The sequence below is a fragment of the Labrus bergylta genome, chromosome 1 (genome assembly GCF_963930695.1).
Source record: "Labrus bergylta chromosome 1, fLabBer1.1, whole genome shotgun sequence".
Classification (NCBI taxonomy): domain Eukaryota; kingdom Metazoa; phylum Chordata; class Actinopteri; order Labriformes; family Labridae; genus Labrus; species Labrus bergylta.
In genome coordinates this window covers 8033605-8055604 of record NC_089195.1, presented here as the reverse complement: position 1 = coordinate 8055604, position 22000 = coordinate 8033605, and the positions used below count along the sequence as shown (strand labels likewise).

Sequence of the window (22000 nt, the reverse complement as noted above, 5' to 3'; positions counted from 1 at the left end):
AAATCTTTATTATTATATATCTTATCTTATTATAATAAGACCTGCTTTTACTACTTTTCTTCTACTTCTTGTTCGCTTGCTTTTACTTCTTCTACTTGTTCTTCTGCTTTTACTTCTTGTTATTCTGCTTCTTCTGCTTTTCTTCTTCTACTTCTTCTTCTTCTGATTTTCCTACTTTTTCTTCTTCTACTACTACTTCTTTTACTATTTCCTCTTCTTCTACATCTACTTTTTCTTCATCTTCTGCTATTCCTTCAGCTGTTTCTGCTGATTCTTCTTCATTCAGCAGTGTTTTGCAAAACATTTCAGTGGTCAGCATTCCCACGCATTTTCCGCAGGTAAATGCAAATTGTCTAGTTTAAACTATTGGGGAGGTGTTGACCTGCAAACACCTTCCTGAGACTTTATGCAACATAAACTGATAACTTTCAGTGCAGTTTTTGATATGGCACATCAAACAGAAGTTAAGGGAAGCAAATGTTAGCCTTTACTGTAAAATACCATCATGAAATTCTCCACATACAAAATGAAACACACCTGTGACCAAATGTTTGCCAGGAATTTCACAATGTTGCTCCACCTTCTTTCAGGCACTTAGCAGTGACATTTGCCTGCTTTGTCTTCTTCCTTTTCTCTCATTCTACATCAGACGGAGAAGCTGCAAACAGGCTTGGAAGCAACATCTTCAACTCTTCAACAAGGTAGGCAGCCGTACCTCTTTCCTCAGACAGAATAAAAATACTAACAAAGGTTTAGAGGAGGAAGAAATACTACAAGCAAGCAAGCAGAAAATGAAAATCTCTAGTCTATTCTGATTTTGTCCTTTTAAAGAACAGCATGTTTTTTTGTTTTTTTTTGCAGCTATAGGTCGAGTAAGTTTGTTATGAAGTTTTAAACAATCATTTATCTTGGTACACTCTGAAACTCAGTTACAGCTTTGCTCTTTATAAGAAAATAAACAGGAGGAAAAAAGAGGGAAAATGTCTTGAACTAGACTGAATGAATCACTGCATTTGAAATGAGCTGAAATAATTTAATAAAAAAATAAATACATAAATAAAAATGACCTTATTAAAACACAAGTCAATGAAAAGCATGTTGTATGTCCTGCACCTGCAATCATGTACAGTAACACACCTAAACTCAATCCCAACATGTGAAGAGTGTGAATTCTATATGTTTTCTTGTGGACTAGAGTCCACTAGAAGGCTTTGGCCTGTCACAGGAAGTCTGATAGAACAGGTCAGACGGGATACATCACTGCTCGCACTCCCATTTTGAGTTCCCTTGTCTTGTCAGTAAGCTGTCTTTACCTCCCTGCATGCTCTGATTTGTCTGAAAGAGCTCAACTCACGCCTAAGACAAAAAACACAACATTTTAAAAACACAAAAATGTATTCTTGACCTTTTAGGCTTTACAAAAAGAACTTTCAAAAGCTCTCGTCTTCTTAAAAAAACTCAACCACTTGGGAGCATTTTGAAATGGGATTAAAAGCTGAAAAGTAACCTTGACCTTTTTGGCAAACTGTGGGATGATTGTAGATTTGATCAGAAATACACATACATCTTATATTCACAAACAAATATAGAACTGAAGATATTGTCAGTCTGAGGTTTGACTTCTTACTTCCTGTGACTGTAATCACGATTGTATTGATATTACCCACAGCAAAACTTTTTAACTTATTAGCGACCTTATGGAGGAACTCGGTTTGGTGCACTTGGGGTGGCAGTTCATTCTGTAGGGACTTGGGTTAGGAAGCAGAGAGTCGCCAGTTCATGTCCTAGTGCGGACCAAGTCTGGAATTCGGTCTGGTAGTTGGAGAGGTGCAGGTTCACGTCTTGAGAAGTGCCAAGGTGCCCTTGAGCAAGGCGCCAGACCACCAGCTCAGGAAGGCTCATCACAGATGTCTCTCTATTAGTGCATGTCCATGTGTGTAGCATGTTCAGCAGAGTGTAAAACTGAATTTCCCTTCAGGAGATTAATAAAGTATATCTTGTTCTTCTTCTTTGGTGCCCACCAAAGGTCTCTGAGTATAACTGCACTGTTATAAAACACAGTGTGTTGACGTAGGCAGCTTAATATCGGACTAGAACTAATATTTGAATGTGGAAAAGATACATATTGTTGCTTTAAACTGCAATATCACTGTCGCCCATGATTTTGTTTTGAACTCTTGTGCTTTCTCGATGTGAAGTACAATTATCTGTCATGAAAAAAAGGCTGAAAGCTAAGCAACTGCCTGAATAACCTCAATTTATAGCCTGGGCTATAAACATCATTCTGTAAAAAGACCCAGTTTTTATTTGAGACAGGTCTCAAAACGAGATGGGCCTTTAATTCCAAAAAAAAAAAAATGAGCACAGCAAAGATGGGAAAGACTAATTGTAAATTTAAAGTGAAATCCCGAGTCTATACTAATTTGTTGTATGACAGGTCATCTCTGCCAACCTGCTGCTCTGTGGGGCAGAGAGGGAGAGACCCCTTTAATATAATCACTAACGAGAGTGTGCTGGACTATGGATTTGTAAACATCAGAATGTCTTAGTTGTAAAAACTTTAAATTTAACATGAGATGATTTCTATTTTTTTTCCTAATTTTTCATCTGCTCATTTTATTTTAAACACCCATGCACCTAGTAGACCAAAGTTTATGTCAAAATCAGTCTGAATGGAAATTGTATTTAATTGTGTTCTAGTGTTGGGCATGCAGCCTTTGTGTATTTGTTTGTGTTTCCTTTATCTGCAGTGTGATGTGCTCGTTACAACACACCCCTCATTTGCTTGAGATTTGTGTATTTGCCTGTGTTTTCTTAAGGTGTAGTGGAAAGATCTCTCTAAGGCAGCCCCAAGACGTTATGCTGAAACTTCGCTTACACAACAACACACACACACACACACACACACACACACACACACACACACACACACACACACACACACACACACACACACACACACACACACACACACACACATACGCACACACACACATAAGGTCTGAAGCAGCAGCAAAGGGACGGGTCACATATTTGAGCAGCTGCCAAACTTAAGTGGAATGATAAGCATCACTCCCCCTGAAAGTGAAGTTAAATCGTTAAGTCACACTTTATGCTTCACTACTTACTTTGTGCCCTCTTTTCTAAATGTGTCACTTTGTGTTTTTTTTGTATTTGCACAGCCAATTCAAAACAACTTCTTAGCTTTGCATACAAAAGTAAACAATGATGTATTCACTGTTCTCTTTTCTAAGGAGAGCAGGTCTAGAGATAGCCAAGCTATGTTATGGCATGCACCCCATGTACAGAGGCTATAGTCCTCATTGCCGCTGCCAAGGGTTCGATACCGACCTCGGCCCGTTGCTGCATGTCTTCCCCCACTGTCTCCTCCCAATGTGTCCCGTCTCTCTTCAGCTGTGCTACCTAATAGGGGCAAAAATGGCACACACATGAAATGGTGTATAGACCGTGACCATACTCTCTATGTTGCAATAAAAATCCATAGTAGTTTTTTTTATTTTTATAACTTGTATTGGCTGAACCGGCCAACACTTTTCTGTGAAATGGCATTGGGTCCTTTCAGCCATGCACATCCGTCCCTTTTTTGTCTTTTGGGTAAAATGGAGATTTGAGAGTGTATCTGACAAAAAGGAATGGGTCATCTCTCACAGTCACTCCTGAGTGTAGCTTCATGTTAGATAGTTCAAACATAATGCCACCAAACCAGCTGGCTTGCATGTAAGCAGTTTTAAAATGCTCCTTAACTCGATAAGCAAGTTTTCACACTTTCGTAGGAGAGACACTGCAAAAATAGAGTGACCCATCCAGGTTGAGTACAGAGGGTTTCAGTATTTTCTCTTCCTAAGGACTTTTCTCTCTTACTCCTCAAACAGATATCATGGAAAAAGGCCAGGGACCTCCCTTTGAAATGGCAGCACCGCCTTACCCCGGCCCTCCCATGGGTCATGCAGCCTACCCACCCCAGCCTGGTGAGAACAGATAAAATTATTTGGCACATTTGGCACATTTTCCTCTTGAACTGTAACGTTGCTCCTAGTCAGCTTGTTTCTCATTCTGTCATTTAAACCTGTGATTCCTCCTATCCAGCTCAGCATCCTTCCTATGCGTACAGTCAACAGCAGCCTCAGATGGCACAGCCTGGTGAGAACAGATACAATTATTTGTTTTATTTGGCACATTTTCCTCTTGAACTGTAGAGTTTCTCCTAGTCAGCTTGTTTCTCATTCTGTCATTTAAACCAGTGGTGTCCAAACTTTTTTTCTTGCGGGCCAAAATTGTCGTGTAAGAATTGCTCGCGGGCCACAGGTTTTGTTTTTTAAGATATAGTTGAAAAAATAGTAAGGCTTTGTAGATCAGAATCAAAGGGCTCTCTAAAGAAACCCTTTAATAAAAGGAAATCAAATATTTAGATTTCTTTGTTCTACTTTATTTTATTTTCTTCTCAGAATCAAACCTGTAACGTGGTTCATTTCTTTGGAAAAGCTTTCTGCATTTAGCTCAGGTCATTAAATGGTTAAACAACAGTCCGCTTGTTTGCAAAAACTGAGTTTTTTTTCATAGTTTCCAAAAAACTATGTTGCTTTTACTATGTGGAAAATAGTAAAAGCTGTAGATTTAAAAAAAACAACAACACACATTGTCATGAATATTTTCTATTTTAGGAATATTGTTCAGCCCTTGTTAACATGAAAAAGAAAAACAAGATAATGTGCCAATCTTAATCTGGCCAAAATCTTCTGATTCTTCATTTGAAGTCACGTGCCGCAATCCGTCAAATCCCCTCAAGGGCCGCAAATGGCCCTCAGGCCGCACTTTGGACACCCCTGATTTAAACCTATGATTCCCCCTATCCAGCTCAGCATCCTTCCTACATGTACAGTCAACAGCAGTTTCAGGTGGTACAGCCTGGTGAGGGTCTCTCTTCAAAGGTTTCTCACAAAATGAAAAATGCAGAAAAATGTGAAGAGAGAAGTTAAGTGGTTTTTTGCGTCTTCATTACAGTGAACCAAGTGGTGGTGGTGCAGCAGCTACCCACGGAGGCTCCTGGACAGATGGTTTGTGCTCATTGCCATAACAGTGTTGTTACGAGAGTGGAGTACAAAAGTGGTTTGCTCACCTGGCTGATCTGTGGTGGACTTGGACTTTTCCTGTGAGTATAAAACAAACACACACGCAAACACAAACCTGGAACAATTCAGTTACAACCCCCACCTCTTTTTTTCATTTTTAAAACTTTAAGACAAACAAACAGTGTATATATGAGCCTATATAACGATGCAGAAGTAACTGAGACAAAGAGCGATTATGCAGTGTCACTGGATCAGAGCATTGGCTGTTTATAAAGAAGGATCAGAGCAGCAGACCAGACTAGCATGAGTCAGCAGTTTTTTTTAAGTTTGTCTCCACAGAGTTTCTGAAATATATGCCTATAAGTACAAGTTCATATTGTGTTGTTTGTTGAATATGTTAAGTAATATAGATTGTGAAATTTATCAAGATGTAAATTCTGTTAGCCATTGATGCCATTTTCCAGTATGTGTTAGCAACAAGCTAATAAACAAAGATATATATATATATCGGTCCATCTGACCGAGAAGCTAACTGAAATATTTGAATAATTTACTCCATCTTTTTTTCCTCATGTGTCAGTGAGTCTTCATATTTGTGTTTTGTAATATAATTGACAAAGACTTCATGGAAACATACTTAATCACGTGTCATAATTGTTTCTTTTCATAGTTCTCATTCTTTTCATAATAATAACCATACAAACCACCATGTATGTGACAATGGAACTCCGTCTCCACCCTGTTTGTTCAGGGTTTGGCCTGTCATGTTGTCCAGCCAGTTGACTAATTTGCAGCTTAACAATGTGTTACAGAGGTCACACTGATGTGTACAGGAGGAAGTGTTACTTTAAATTTTATTCTGATACCTCACCCCAGGTGCTGGCCTTGCTGTTGGATCCCCTTCTGCGTGGATTCTTGCAAGGATGTGGAGCACTCCTGCCCACATTGTAACCAAGTCCTGCACATCCACAAACGCATGTGAAGCAGAGCTGCTGTTTAAACTCTGCTGAAGTAACAAAAAAAGAGATGAGTCAGCATGACTAAACAAACATCTGTACAGGAGACAAGCCTTTCCATGCAAACACTTCAGACGTCATCATGAGCTCTGAGCTAACTTCTATCAAACACATATAGTACCTATGATATTCTGTACTGAGACTGTTTAAGATATCACATTGTCAGAGCAGGGATTTCTCTTTTTCTTTAATCTGTTTATTTTAAATGGTCAGTGATGTTGAGGAACGAGTAGTTCATAAAATTAGATAAAATATACAATTGTTGTTTCATGACTTGACCTTTGTGATGTTGTCTCCATATAATATAACTAAGTGCTACATTTATGTAACATTGTAGGAGGGGAAATGTTTAATTTGCCTAATATGACATCAAATTCTTTTTTTTTTTTTGAAAATGTCAAGATCAATATTTAACTGAAATAAACATAACTATGTGCAAATTAAAATAAATTACTTTTTTATTGAAACAAATTTTATATATACAGTTGAAAGTTTTCACCATAATAACCAAATAAAAGTTTGTACCCTCAGTGACAAATATGAATAAAAAAACAAAACAACTGATCATAACTGTTATTCACCTTTCAAACTCTTTTTCTGAGATTTTTGTTCTTGACATTTGCCAATAATTAAAAAAATATATTTTTCTTTGAAGGATCACAATATGGTTGTAACTGTTTCAGTTTTTATTTTTATTTTACTGCTTAGAAATGTTTCAAACAAATGTTTTTTGTTCTGAACATTTGTTAAAAACGCCACAGGGAGTCGGCAGTAAAAGAAAAACTAGGAGCAAAGGTGAAATTCAAAACATTAATGATGACTGCATCTGTATGTTCATTTGTGCTCACTGGCTTCATTTAATTGATCTGTCCTCTAACTAAAGACATGAGGGCAATTTATTTATTTATTTCCAAATAATGAAGGTTATAAGACAACTTACTTCTCTCAAATAATACGCCTCTTTCTTTCATTCATGGAGGATAGAAAAAACCTTTGTACATCCATTTCATAAGACAGATGCGTCCATCGAACACTTCAAGGTACACAATCAGGACTGTTTGCCTGACGAAGGTCTAGTACTAAACCGTTGCCAATAACTGTTTATTTATTAAGTTACACAGCATGCAGGAGTTTAGATTTACTTTTCATGGGGTATGTCGTGCAAAATCAGGATATTAGATCCTCTACTGTGGTGTTTGAGTAAAGCATTTATGACATGTACTTTAAAAACAAGTTAGATAGAGATATATAAGAAAATACATTTTGTCTGTAGTGACTTTACAGGATGCATTACTTTCAGTGATGTATCTATGACCCATAGTTTGCAGCCAGTGGCGATTCTAGCAGCTCTATTCAAAAATCAACTAGCATGAACTGGCATTCATTACCATTCCATCATGTGTGCCAGCATCCTGACGCATACACCTTTTCCTCTGTTTCCCCGTTTCTCTTTTTCTTTGCTATATACGGAAAATTCTCCTGCAGTTTTTTTTATTGACTTTAATTGACAAACTTTGGTTTTCACAGTAATAATGCATGCAACGCCTAGCAGGGCAACACGAGTGAGTGCTGTCAGATGGGACCCCCTTAGGGAGGTTTCCTACTGCCATTGCAAGATTTGTACATTTTGGGCCACTGCTTTGGTTAAGGTTTGTGAGACCTCAGGGGGCCTATACTGGTCTGTGGCCCCAAGCAGTTGCCTGCCTTGCCTGTTGACAAGCAGCGCCTCTGTTTGCAGCGAACATTCAGAAGAAGAAGGAATTTGTTGGAGGACCAAGATGCCTGAATATTGTTTATTAAATCAATCTCACTTAAGTGTAACAAAATACTGCCTTAGATATATATATTGAAATATCTGCTAAAGATACATCAAATTCTCTTACTGCTTGACGTCCACTGACTAAAGACAAATCTTGAAAAAAAGTCCCTTTTTACTTTTACCGTTCAGGAGTGTAATTCTCCATGTAGACAGCAGATGGAGCCAACAGAAGGTAAGACACAACCCCCTTTCTCACCTGGCAACACTTCCACTTGACATCAATCAATCTTTACTTGTATAGTGCCAATTCATAACAAATGCTTTCTTGAGACAAAAATAATGTAAAAGACGTTACTCATTTTTTTGTTACAAAGACTCAACATTAATCCATCCTGAAAAACAGCACTTAGCAAAATTTATCAAAGGTGCAGTGGCAAAAAAAATAAAAATTCTTTCCCTGCAGTTATGTTGTGTCAGGATAATCATCAACATGTCTTTCAAACATGAAATATTCAAATGACTGCTTTCTCAAGTAGCAGTGCATCTCAGATAGAAAATGTATAAATGATCCAGCTTGATGCACAAATAGGCCTTACAGAAGCTATGCAGAAACATGACGGACAAAGGTAAGTGTATTATTTTATTAATTAACAAAGTGCATGAACATTGTTGCCCATGTGCGATTTGGGATCTTTTATGTTCTTACTATTAGTTGTTTTAGTTGCGTGACCCATATTAGTTCTGAGCCATGAATTACAAATATCCTCTTTCTGTGGTGGAGAGGAGAAAAACTAACTCCCATGATGACCCAACCCGACCTTTGTGACCTGTCCATGTGCCCAGCGCCCACTATGTGTGATCGATGTGTGCGAGAGGTTGAGGTCAGATAAAGCTGAAGCTGGGATTATAGGAAGGGCCATACTTAACAAGGCCTTATTAGCAGTGACCATAGTGACCACTGGATTACCCAGATTAGGGATTGATGTCCTGAGTTAGTCATCACTTCCCTGCCCAGTTGTCTCCCACTGCTCACTTCATTTGCGTCTCTCTCAGATGACTCAAACGTAAAACAGGACCAAACAAAAGAGATGAACACACTTAACATCAAACTCCAGCTGAATCTGAGGCTTCCCAAACTCTGTGAAACGTTATTAATGTTCTGCTTTATTTATACCCTAAGAAGATAGAGACATTAAAGAATAATGTCTCTAAGAGATTCACAGACATTTAGTTATTTTTAATGAGTTTCTGGGGGATGGGCTCAGACACATCTTTAAAAATACAAAAAAAACCTTCAAACCCTGTGAGCTTCATCTAACAGATTTAATTTTCTGTAATTGAATTCTACAATCGCAACTTTTATCTACGATTCATATCTCACTCTATTTCTATTTACTGAATGTTTGGTCTAAATAAACATAATATGGTAATGGAATAATCAGATCCATCCATCCGTTTTCTTCTCCTTATCTGAGGTTGGGTTGTGGTGGCAGCAAGTGAAGTAAGTCAACCCAGACTCACCTCTCTTTCCAGTTGAGCGTCCATCGCACCTCAACTGGCTCCTTATGTTTTGAATGTGTAGCAGCTCTACTCTACTCTAAACCAGAAACCCTCCTCCTTCCTGCTGTGCCCTGAGATCCCAAACTGAATCGGTGACAAGGGGCAACCCTGGCTTGGCCAACACCCACTGAAAAGATGTCAGACTTGATGCCGAGGATGCTTACACAACTCCTAATTTTGGTCATACCGGGATCGGATGGCTCGTATCCATGTTCCCGCAGTACCCCCCACATGGTCCCCTGAGGGACAAGGTCATAAACCTTCTCCAAGTCCACAAAACACATGTAGACTGGATGAGCAAACACCCATACCACCCCAAGAAACCCTGCAAGGATAAAGAGCTGATCTACTTTCCCACAGCCAGGACAGAATTCTCATTGTTCCTCCTGTATCTGAGGTTCAATTGGTCGGGGCCTCCTTTCCAGCACCCTAGAGTAAACATTCAGTCTACTCAGGAGGCAGAGAAGTGTGATCCCCCGATAAATGGAGCACACCCTCCGGTGTCGGCCAAGACATCCAAAAATTGTCCACGGCCTTAAGCATCTTGGGACGAATCCCATCCACACCTGGTGCTTGCCAATGATCAGCTTTCTAACTACCTAATGGACCTCTTCTAAGGTTAATAAGGCTTCCCCGGGATCTTATGACTCTGCCTCCACTGCACGTTGGGTTCAGGAGCTCCTCAAAGTATTCCTTCTACCGCCCAGTCTGGGTCAACAGGTCTCCACCCCTGCTGATAACAGTCTGGGGCAAGCCCTGCTTTCCCCTACTGTACTGTTGGACAGTTTGCCAGAACTTCCAGTTGGCCATCCTTCTCTATAGCTTCCCCAAACTCCTCCCATTTCAGGAAATACATTCAACTGCTTTGGGTAAATGGACCATCCAATGTATAAGGAATGGACAATGGAATTCTTTGCCTCAAGTGAAGCCAAAAGATATAGATACATGTGAATATATTTTAAAGTGCTTATGAAATGTGACGGCACATCAAAGGCTTCCTCCAGTTATGCTCACTTTAGACATTTGCCAAAGCACTTGGAGAGCTAGCATGGCTAACTTCTTTACACCTCCAATATTTTTCCAGGCAATTGGGAAAGGGCAAGAAATTTAGTCGCATTTAATAAAGGTAAATAGTGCGTTATTTTAAACTTAAATGATAAATTATTGAGTGAATTTTTGCAGTGCTGCGAGCAGATTCTTTTTTTTTTCACAATTTGACAAAGCCAGGCCAGGTGGTTCTCCCTAAGAGTTTAGAGTCTTAAAACTTTAACCACAATTAGGTAAGTGAAAGTAATTTAAGCTCACTGAAGGCATTGTAACCTGCAATAAGAAAATTTAAAGTGGCTGAATTCTATTTGGCTACTTTTCCAGGCATGTGAGGATTTAGGATCTGGATTAGACTGTCCTGTCTCACACAGCAGGGAGCAGGTGTGCACTACTTGACTTACATCTGTGTATGTGAGTGTATTTATTTGTGTACCACAAACCAGCTTTGGCCTCTCCTATGTTTGGCCTCTGTTTGAGCTCACTACTGTCCATCAGCATCAATCTCTCTTACACTGAGTCGATAAGCTTGCACAGTGGTCGTTCCATGTCTTGGTATTTCCTCATGTCGTGTCTCTCCATCCCTACATTCATGCACATTACCTGGGGAGGAGATTACTCCACTCTAATGGGAGACTTGGCTGAATCATGTCTTCACGGGTATTATGTAACACTTTACGAGGACGACCACGTGGCTGCAGGGCTCACCTTGGTTAAGATTGACCGCCTGCCCCTCCTTATCCAAAGCCCATCATCACTCAGAAACACACACGGTCCACTGGCATCTTCTTGAAGAGACCTCCAGTTGTTTTTTGTCCAATCTGCTGATCAAAGATTAAGCCACATCTCCCAAAGTTCTGCATGTGAGGAAAACGGGGGCGCCAGCAGGCAGGATCTAACACCAAGATGTGCAAACAAGTGACTAATGCTGGATATGCAGTGGTTTATATGCTGTACTTACTTCCTATTTCTCCTCTTGTTTAGACAGGTGCATCAGCAAATCATGCTCTCTGTGTGTGGGTGATGAGAAGTAAAGGTGGGATTGCATCTCTGTTGACACCTCCGCAGATTCAGCGTGCAGCAGGCAGAGAGAAACACAGATGAGCAGACAGAGTTAACAGTAAGAAGGGGACAGAGGGAGACAGTGTGAGAGAGAGAAGAGTGGCAGAAGATATATTTGACTATGTGGGTGTGTGAAGTATCAACGCATGCATCATAATTGTGGATTTTTCATGGAGCAGCAGGCTGTGACACTGCAGCAGGAGGACATAAATGGTGGTGGGTTTTTTTGTACTTTGAAACAGTCGGAGCTTTGAGCGCTGCGAACAACAAAAGAGGCATTTTCAACGACAAAAATGCAAACTGTGTCTGCTGCCTTGAGGATTTCATCGACTGGGATTATAAGGAATTTCTTTCAAAGTTAAAGGAATTCTGCGTGGAAAATGTTGATGCCTTTTTGTTGTCAATAATCAGGATATAAAGCCAAACATTTATCAGAGGTAAGTTTGGGATGGACGGTTGATTTAAGAGTTAAATCGTTGTGATGCTGTTCTGTTTTGCATGTATGTATGTGTGTGTATGTGCCTGTGTGTTTGTGTTGTCTTTTCTATCACAACTCCGTCCTTGTTGCCACAAAAATGGGCTCCAGGCATGAATAGTGACTGTTTATCATAGTGAAGGAAACATTTTGACTAATATTTTGGCTATGATGTCCATGAAGGTCCTCACAGGTATAAAAAAAACATTGTGTGTGCATGTGTGATTGTGTGTGTGTGTGTGTGTGTGTGTGTGTGTGTGTGTGCAGATTTCTCTGTGCTTCTGGGTACTGAAACTCGACTTTTCAAAAGCCCAGTGTGCCATGTAGTCAGCCCACGCTGTTTCCCGTTCCCATGGAAACCATTGCCCAGTGCTAAAAGCAGTTCATTTCTGTGCTGTGAATATATGTGCTTGTGTTTTTGTACGAGAGGAAAAAAAACACATACGTCTCTGATATAGGTCTGTGTGGTCTTAATATGTATTCAGGGCTTTCTACACTGTGAAGCACACAGATGCTGTATAAACAAAACATTCAGTGATGAATCACGACTTCACCTTACTGCCCCCCCCCCCACTCTATGTATCCTCCTCCACAATGTCACTCCACTTGTTTATCTCTGTACCTTTCTCCCTCTCTTTCTCTCTTTTTCTCCTTTAACCCTTTCTGTGCCTCTTCTCATCCCTTCATATCTGTATTTCTCTAAGATGGACGTCATCCTCTGCCTCCTGCCACTGATTGGCTTCGCCTGGTCCTTCCCCTCTCCTCCTCCTCCCCGGGGTTGCAGTGTGGATGTAGAACCCCCGTACAGGGTGCTGTGTGACCTGGAGTCGGTGTGGGGTGTTGTTCTGGAGGCTGTGGCCTGCAGCGGAGGCCTCTGCTCCCTGGTCCTCGCTGTGCTCCTGCTGGTCAAGCTGCGTTCCATTCCTGAGCCCGCCCGGCGCTCCGGCTTTGGGCCACTCCTCCTGCTCCTGGGCACGCTCCTCGGACTCTTCTCCATCTCATTAGCATTCCTTGTGGGCAAGAACCAGGCGCTCTGTGTGGTCCGTAGGGCCTTCTGGGGGCCCCTTTTCGCCCTCTGCTTCTCCAGTTTACTGGTGCAGGGTGTGAGGCTCAGGAAGCTGGTGGCTGGACAGGCGAGCCCCACAGGCAGCTCCCTTGCAGCCCTGGGTCTGGCCTTGGCCCTCGTCCAGGGCATCATCTCTGCTGAATGGGTCTTGCTGACTGTAGTAAGAGAAGGTCACCCAGCCTGTGAATATCCACCTTTAGACTTTGCTCTGACATGCAGCTACACCCTGGGGCTGCTCCTCATAGCTATGGGGCTCTCCCTGGGGGTGGTCCTGTGTGGAGGGGAGATGGGGGGAGATGGAGCAGGTGGGAGTGAAGACGATAGAGATGGAGAAAATGAAAAGCAGAGATGGAAGTGCAACGCTGTCTGGCTCTTCCTGTCGAGTTTGGCCTCAGCATTGCTATGGGTGGCATGGCTGGGTTTTTATCTTTATGGCAACCAGACGCTGAGGGGGAAGGGGAAGGGGGAGAGGTTGGGTGGAGGAAAGAAGGAAGCAAAGGTGTTTGATGAGCCTGCACTGGCGGTAGCCCTGGTCATTCAGGGCTGGATCCTGCTGCTGTTCCACGCTATCCCTGAGACGTACCTTTTACTCCGTAAACCTCGATCGTCCAACACACAAAGCTTCTTCGACACCAGTCACCCGACCTCTCCTCCACCTTTTGGAGATGAGCTCCCTGCACCCACTCATCGACCCTTCCAAGAAAACCAGGCCTTTTCTATCGAGGAGCATGGAGCAAGTAAGCTTACCTAATGTGTCTTTCTGTGTGTGTTTAGTCTATTACGGAAATCAAGAACTCAGGAGGCAATTTTTTGAAACCATTAGGATGAGCACAAAGATATGGCATTTAAGTGTTTGCTGGTCACGCAAACACTGTTGCTGGGCAACTGAAAGGATAAATGCATGCTGCCTTGAATTTTTGCCAAAATTGGTGAATGACTTTGTGTTTTCTAGATTCATGGTCATTCTGGGGAATAAAAAGGAAAGTAACACACTTCCATGGAGCCTGACACTTTAAATGAATACTTTTATCTCTGAAATCTGAAAGGTGGTTGTTTAAAGGGATCAGCTGCCTTAATAACTAACTTATCCTGTTTGGATATGCTATGATTGTAATTATTTTAGTTTTAATTGTTAGATGGCCTGGCTCAGTACAATAGACTGTATTTTTAGACAGACAGAGCGATAAGCACCTGGGCATGACGAAAAAACATTTAGAGCCCCCCCTGCTGACTAGATGCAGTACGGGTTAACTATGCTTCCTCCATGTTAACAGATAGGTCAAATCATACAATTAAATCACATGTCAAATATATATTTTTGTCAAACCTGGATTCTGTAGAGATACATATGTTCATGCTGATTTATGTCCAAGGGTCCAGTTTTCTGAGTAGTTTTGTTTTTTATTGGATATTTGATGGGGAAAATGATTGTAACTTCATGATTGACAGCTCTGTTGAAAATTGTGGCTTTGCATCATTCTTTTTACAGGATTAGAATAAGATGAGGGAAGAGGAGGAATGGAGGAAGGCTAGAGAAAACATAACAAAAACTAACAATTCCGTCATTGAACTTCCATAACTGTGAATCACAAGAATCTGTTTTGCTGTAGACTGCACCGACCTGAGGGATATTTGACGTTTAATCTGTAACTTAAGTGTGTGCATTGGTAAGTGGCATGGCTGGATTCCTCTGTTCGACAAGCTAACTCCCATTTGGGCATGGCTTGGTTCCAGGTTACGTCACCAGCGTACTATGTCAGCGGCAGCGGATATTTAGGCTTCACTTTGGTACAACGGATAGACGCATGCATACACTATCCATATTAAAATACAGTCAGTGGTCAGAACGTTGAGGGAATTATAAATTGAGAAACGAGAAATACGCTAAGCCAACATTAGCTCGGCTCGTTGTCGCTCCTGATGTGATGTATCATCCGAAGAATGGACATTCGACCTGTGACAGAGAGGCACTGATTTTCTGTTGCGTTTGCCATTTTTTATTTATCTGAGCTTTGAATAAATACTAAAAAGAAATCTTAAAATCTTAAAATCTGTAATTCAAAACACTGATTGCTAACATTTGGCTAGCTGTGACTGCTATTACTGTACGTAGGCTGCTACTTTGAAGAAGTCCTTTTTTGGTGTCTAATAAACTATTATTTTGGATTGGTGCATTGACAGGCTGAATACAGAATAGCACATTATAGGCATTATTGAGGTTGTTTTAGATGTCATTTCAGTCTTCAGCATACAGGAAGACTAACATATATACACCATACATGAGTGCTGTAGGTTTGTCATCTGAACATTGTGACTCACTTTTAGCTGCTGTAAATGAACCATAATCCAATTAAACCTCATGAGAGCTTTATTGTCCATCAGGCTTACAGAGAGATGTGTGAGTCATTTCCCTTTGATTGCTCATCAAAACTATCCGAAACATTGAACAGACTGAGAGATACGGCACGATTAGCGAGAATACACAAAGAATGGAGGCAGTAGCAGAAATAACAGTGTTGCTATAGACCGAAGACTTCAGGAGTCTTGTGATATGGTTGGCAAGTGTACAGATAAATAAGAGGGAGAACCTGATCTCCAGAGAATTGGACATTTGTCCAACTTTCACAAAGTAGAGTAATACAGAGAGGAGAGTTATGTAACACAGAGTAAGTCCCTATAGATCAGGGCTAATAGACTTTATCAGTCAGAGGGCCACATGGAAAAATCACTGTGGGGGGTGGTTGTGGGCTGCACAGAATATTTAGTCAATGAACTACCTAAAATAGCTCCTATTAAAGATTTCAGCGATAATGGGATAATCTAGTTGTGCCTTCATTTTCTTTCACTAAAATTTAAACCATAAATGTCTTGATTTTTGGCTTTTTAAGGCTGTCAAATTAAATATTTTGAATTTGAAATAACTGAAAGAGTAGGTCCCACTTTATTTCAACATTGTTTTATTAAAGCTGTGCTCTCTTTGTACAAACACCAGCTCCCCGCCTCTTTCTATTTCGACCTCACGTTGTGTGGATGCTCTGGTGGCGGAATTTATTGTCAATATGCTTCAGCAAGTCGCCTAAAAACTCAAATCTACATTTTGTCCCCGAACGCAATAAAGTGAATCACAGGAAGAGGAAGCTGGCTGTTAATTATGGAGTATCAGAACACTCAAAACAAATTTGATATTGCCACCAAATGACACGGAGTACAATCAGCTGCACTTACAAAACAACGAGTAGAGATTTAATAGGACAGTTCCCCGTAACAATCCTCATTGTATTTGGGCAGGATGGATCTATAGGCTGCCTTGTGGAGGTCATAGGATTAAAAGGGCTATACCCAGCCAGCATGGGCAAATAATCAGAAATCCTACAGGATTTACATTTTGATTGACAGGATGGAGTTAAGGCTTCTGTTAATTGCCCTGTTAGATAATAACCTGTCCTTGTAGTTCCTGCTGTGAAGCTTGTGATTTATGTTTTAATAAAGCCTTATGATGGAGTCATGGTTGGAACTATGACTACTACAGTAGACCCAGGTTGACAAAAACTGTAGTATTCCTTTTTGATGTGACTTGTAAGATATCACCAAATCGTCCAATTGAGATTTTATTTGCATTATTGTTCAAGTTACCTCCAGTTTTCTTTTACAAATTCCACTGGATGAACAATTGGACACAGGGAGCAGACAAATGGCACATCATCATAAGACATGAGTGTTGTTTCCAGCTTGTGGTCCCACTAAACTCGGTGACGTCCATTAATCCTCTGTCCAAAACCCTCTACCTGTTTGCTACATAGTGGAATATTCCCTCTCTGAAGTGTTGTTCTTTGTTTTACCACGAGGTCTTCGTCGAACACATTCTCCTCTCTCAATCATCATGAACAACCATAGTTGCCAGCCAAATGACTCAAATTAACGTGGGGATAGCTGATGGCTAGCTGGGGCTTATTCTGATTGGCCAAATGCTTTGGATGTGCGGCTAATGTATCAAGAGCTGCATCTGATAAGTGAAACGTTTAATGCTGAGTGTGAATGCATGGTACATGCTCAGAATCTTTTTAGTTTTTTTCTCAGTCAGGCAGTCTTTTTTCATGCCAGGTTTATTACAAATGTCTAGATGGCCATGTTGATGAAAATATAAATGATTACATATCCATTAGTACTAATATATAATGCTACACATTTTTGTTATGTGAAATCTAGTATGATGGAACAACTTTTTGGGGTATTGTCCAATTGACTTTAATTTATAGTCTATAGGTTTATAGTACATTTTCTGAATTCCAAATGACTCTTACAGAACAAAGGGAGTGATTTTAGACTTCTGCACACTCAAACAACAGTTTTTAAAGTACTCAGTTTGAATAGGCCTCTCTTCCATTCAGTCTGAAGCAGAATGTGAATGGGGCTCACTGAATAGAGATCTGTGGCCTGTTGCAGCAGCTATGTGTAAGTTGTGTCTTAAGTTATGGTGCCACACTAAACCCTAAGTTGAAACTATGTACGTTCTAACTAAAGTTGTGTCACTGTTTGGTTGCACCACGGAGACATAAGGTACATCTTAACTAGTTACAGATTAACGTCCAAACTAACCAAAGCTTTGTCACAGATATGACGTTTTCACTTTCTGCAGCCAATCACTGATAAAACATTTTTTAATGCAGCACTTGCTACAAAGTTGCCTCTCGAGCCTGAATGCCTCGAGCTGGCTAATGGCCGAAAAAAGTCTGTTTACATCCATTACTGCCGCTACTGTGGATACACTCTTAAGAAACAGCAAAAGATGATCTTCACCTTAAGCTAAGCTTCTGCTGCCATGAGGAGGAAACCGGTCAAAGGTTTTAATCAGAAGAATAACAATCCAAAATCAAGATATGGCAACATAGATGCTGATTGTATTCAAAGTCGAACTAGAAATTCAGAATTCATTTTAGCTGCGGATGTTTAACATTTTCTCACCAGCAGTATATCAGGGTTGATCTTGCTTTAAGAAGTGCAATTGACACAGATATAAGCTACAGCTGATTGGGACATTCTTGTTGCAACGCTGCTGTAATCTGCAGTTCTTCATTAACTTCATCTTTTCTTTCTTAAAAATCATATTTCTATGAGAAATGGTTGATCCTTTTCAGCATTTTATTTATAGGATAGTTGGAAAGAGAACAAACAGGAAACGTTGGGAGGAGAGAGTGGGGTCAACGTGCCTTAAAATGGACGAGGTCAGGAGTAAAACTGACTGTGCATAGTGTCTGAATGAGGAGCGTCTGCCTGGCATCCCAACTCTGTCTTTTTGAGCAGTCATATTTTTTACCCAGGGACGAACTACCTGTCAAAGTTTCATGGAAATTCAATTGCTTTGAATCAAGTTAAAATGTATGAAAGTATTAATGTGACTTCATTAAGTGGAACCCTGGTCTCCCAAAATAACGTGTCCCTCTTTGTAACGCTGTAACTTCAGATCTCTTAACAATTTAACAATTTAATTGTATTATTTTTTGGGGGGCTTTATGCATTTCATTGATAGGACAGCTGAAGAGAATTTGAAACTTTGGGGTTGGAGATAGTGGGGTAGACATGCATTAAAACACATAGGTCAGAATGACTTTGTTACTTGAGGTCACTACTAAGACTGATAAAAGTTAATTTAACAAGAAAGGAAAGAATCATGTAAGCTGTGGTCCAAGTCAGGGTAGCATCCTAAGTAAGACCTAGCCTTCATAGACCACTCAGGCTGAACTGAAACAAGAGGTGGTCTGCAGAGGATTACCTGTTTGCGTAACCAGCTGCTCCCACCCTGTCGATACCAAGTTCCTGTTGCCTAGTAACCTCAATGGCTGCAGCGGAACAAGCTAACATAACCAATGTAACTTAACCTATTATTTTAAAGATAATTGAAATTTCAAGGCCCCCCTTTTTAACATTTGAATCGCTAGCTTTTGGACTGAGTTGAAAGTGTAATCGTAGACCGCTTGAAAGTCCGCCCTTTCGTTAAAATCGGAACGCAATGCACACGATAAATCCTCCGTGCAACGTTTGAGGCATTTGTCGGCTGCATTTGAAGCAGCCTTCAAAGTGCAACAACACTGTAATGCAATCAGTCTTGAAGTATGTCCTTTGGAGGATGCAGACTCTGAAATGAGACACGACTTGAGCTTCCCATCACACAGCGTTATCAACCATGATAATTACTATCACCTGTGTGGGTTTACTGTGGGTGTAAACAGCCACTGACTAACCCAACTGGTAGGAAATTCAGTTGTAAATTTGATGTATGTATGATTCTGTCAGTCAACATATCAGATTAAATTGACGTCTGTACCTTGTGTGTGCTTTTCCCTGCCCGTCTGTCAGCTCTCCGATCTGGAACGTACCACAGTAACCAGGGCAGCGTACGTCCGGGCATCGCCTTCAGAGGGCACGTCTACCAACCCACTGAGATGGCTCTGGTCATGAATGGGGGAACTGTAAGTATGGGAGAAACACGTTTTAAAGAGCCCATATTATGCCCTTTTTGGGGTTCATATATTTAATCTATGTACCTACTTTTGTACGTTCACAATAGCTAAAGTTCGAAAAAAGTGTCTGTTTTCATGTACTGTCGCTCCATGCACCGGCTCGCTTCTGACTCTCTTTCTAAGGCTCTGAAGTGCCCACATTTAGAGTCCCCACGTGTGCCAAGTCTGATCTGATTGGTCGGCCTGTCGGCTCTGCCGTAATTGGTCAGTCACTCAACACGGTTCTCGGAAATGTCCCGCCCCTTTTACCATATTGGGAATGCAGCCACTTTGGCTCCATCTGAGGGAAGCAAAAACATTAGCACCTTAGCAGTACTGTGCTACCGCAGGCTACGGCATATCGTGGGCATGCTACAGAAGTTAACGGGCGTGCAACATGAGCTGCTGGGCTTGCCACAACGAGCCAATGGGCTTAGATCAGTGATATCACACTGACAATGACGCCGCACTGACAAATTTTATTCGAGGGGGGCTAGAACTGAGCGTTACATGCAGCTAATGCTTCAGCTAACAGGAGGACGTAGGAGAAGCTGCGTTTACGCGGACTTTGAATTTTTGCAAATAGATGTGCCTAAACATGCACAGGACACTTTGAAAACACACTAAAGAGCATATAAAACCAGAAAAAGCATAATATGGGACCTTTAAGGAAAATTATTTAAAAAAAATAATCAGCCATAGAAGACGTGTTTACTTCCTGTTTGTCTCTTTCTTGAAGATGCCAACAGCTCCGATTAACTACACTGGTCGACGGTTATGGTGATAAGGAACAAGGAGACTGGAGAGGAATACACTGCTGTGTGATAGAAACAAATTCCTGTTGCCTCAGAAGAAGACGAAGATGTAAATGACAGCACATGTCACGTCAGGCTGGATCACTTGCCTCACAGGATGGACTTAATGGGAGATAAATGTGTCTGATATATTTGTGTTTCTGCACACATGTAAGGATTTTATGTCTTAAGAACAAACTCAGATGGTATACAGTTTCGCTGAATTTCTGGGTTGCATCTTTACTAGATATGAAATCTCAAAAGAGAAAGACACATCGTGCTCATTTTCATCATAATCATTAACAGGGCATCAATAGGATCAAATCAAATCTGAATAAAAAGTCTTATTTTTCATTTGTAAATACACTAGAGAGACAGGTTTAAGGAGAGTTATAGTTTAAGTACAAAGGGCAATATCAAAAAGGACTGGTGAATGTTGCAGCTGAATTATCTGCTGTAAGGTAAAGTTTAAAGGATGACGTAAGTGTAGTGGAGTAAACATGTTTGCCAGTTCATCAGTGATGCTTGCTTCATAAAAACGACACTTCCATCGTCTTTCTTTTTGGCGTCAGGCTGCAGCTTAGCTAAAATATTGTATTACGATTTATGTAACTTATCTTCATACGCCCACACGGCTTTATTGGACTCTATATTACAGGCTGGAACGACCCAAAGGATTCATCGTATTTGCTCCACAGTGGATTATCAGATGTGTTGGTACATTTCACTGTCATACATTTAACTGAGTCTTTGCAGAGTTCTGCCAGATTATCTGACGAGTTTACAACTTGTTTAAAAAGCAAGAATATTATTAAAAGCCATTTAATGCTGCAACAGCCATGTTGCGGTGTATACGTTTACTTCTGGAGGTTGTAATTTTGCACTTTATCAGCGCCGATTATATCTGGGCATTGTGATATTTGAATGTATTTGAGATCACTTGAGATGCATGTATAAGAACAGTGTAACGTTTTATGTTGAAATACATGTATTTTGAGTGTTTTCTAGGATTTTGATATACATATGTATATAAGATGAATAGTTTTAGTGTTGAGTTTCTACTATATTCTCGACTTTGTAAACAGCAGTCCACAAAATCAATTCAAGTGAAAAGAAAGCAGAAATTGAGACATCTTAAATTCTGTGACAACTCAGTGAACCCTTTCTGCAGAGGAAGACCGGATGATGAGACTGAAAGCTTTGGAACAACAACTTTATAGATCTTCAGTTTGGACCATTTTGGTCAGTAATGAACGTCATGTTTTGCTTGTTTTCCCAAAGATTATTTGGATGCAAGAAGGCTATAAATCATTCTATAGACTTTGCGATGTAGGTAGTGTTGTAGTCGAGATCACACTGACCGAGACAAAGACATACCCGAGAGCAGAGTGCTCCGAGACCGAGACAAGACCAAAACATGTAGGGATCAAGACCAAGTCAAGACCAAGTCAAGACCAAGTCAAGACCAAGACCAAGACCAAGACAGGGCGGGACTGAGGCAAGACCAAGACCATAAATATCACTGAAAAAAAATCAACATCCAGTGTGCTTGTCACTCAATAAGAGTGTAGCACCGGGGAGGTTGCAGCCATAACCAGGAGGGGATAAAAAACATTATGAATGAACAGAAGATATTC

General features: G+C 40.7%; 2 protein-coding genes across 3 annotated transcripts in view; both read left to right on the top strand.

Moving 5' to 3' along the window:
• The first annotated feature begins 591 nt into the window (after positions 1–591).
• Positions 592–6769, top strand: LOC109985544 (LITAF domain-containing protein). Of its 2 annotated transcripts, XM_029277751.2 has the most exons (6): positions 592–701; positions 3894–3989; positions 4108–4161; positions 4876–4929; positions 5023–5170; positions 5967–6769. In XM_029277751.2, the coding sequence occupies exons 2-6, from the start codon at positions 3899–3901 to the stop codon at positions 6070–6072; spliced, it is 453 nt and encodes a 150-aa protein (XP_029133584.1). In that variant the 5' UTR covers positions 592–701; positions 3894–3898; the 3' UTR covers positions 6073–6769. The 2 variants fall into 2 exon arrangements, with proteins under 2 accessions (XP_029133584.1, XP_020491570.1); XM_020635914.3 differs by lacking the exon at positions 4876–4929 and having other exon boundaries at positions 596–701.
• A 4548-nt stretch (positions 6770–11317) lies between these two features.
• Positions 11318–22000, top strand: part of gprc5bb (G protein-coupled receptor, class C, group 5, member Bb) — an 11446-nt gene continuing 763 nt past the window's right edge. The window contains exons 1-4 of the mRNA XM_020635911.3: positions 11318–11968; positions 12711–13809; positions 19427–19539; positions 20309–22000. The exon at positions 20309–22000 is cut by the window's right edge and continues 763 nt beyond it. Of these exons, the coding sequence (XP_020491567.2) occupies positions 12711–13809; positions 19427–19539; positions 20309–20353 (1257 nt within the window). The 5' untranslated portion in view covers positions 11318–11968 and the 3' untranslated portion in view covers positions 20354–22000. The remainder of the gene's footprint in view (positions 11969–12710; positions 13810–19426; positions 19540–20308) is intronic.

What these genes read in the sequence shown, in the direction of transcription:
- LOC109985544 (XM_029277751.2), top strand. Translation starts at nt 3,899, where the DNA reads ATGGAAAAAGGCCAGGGACCTCCCTTTGAAATGGCAGCACCGCCTTAC. An exon ending in AGCCTACCCACCCCAGCCTG is followed by an intron (nt 3,990 to 4,107) that starts GTGAGAACAGAT and finishes CCTCCTATCCAG; the next exon opens with CTCAGCATCCTTCCTATGCG. An exon ending in GGTGGACTTGGACTTTTCCT is followed by an intron (nt 5,171 to 5,966) that starts GTGAGTATAAAA and finishes ACCTCACCCCAG; the next exon opens with GTGCTGGCCTTGCTGTTGGA.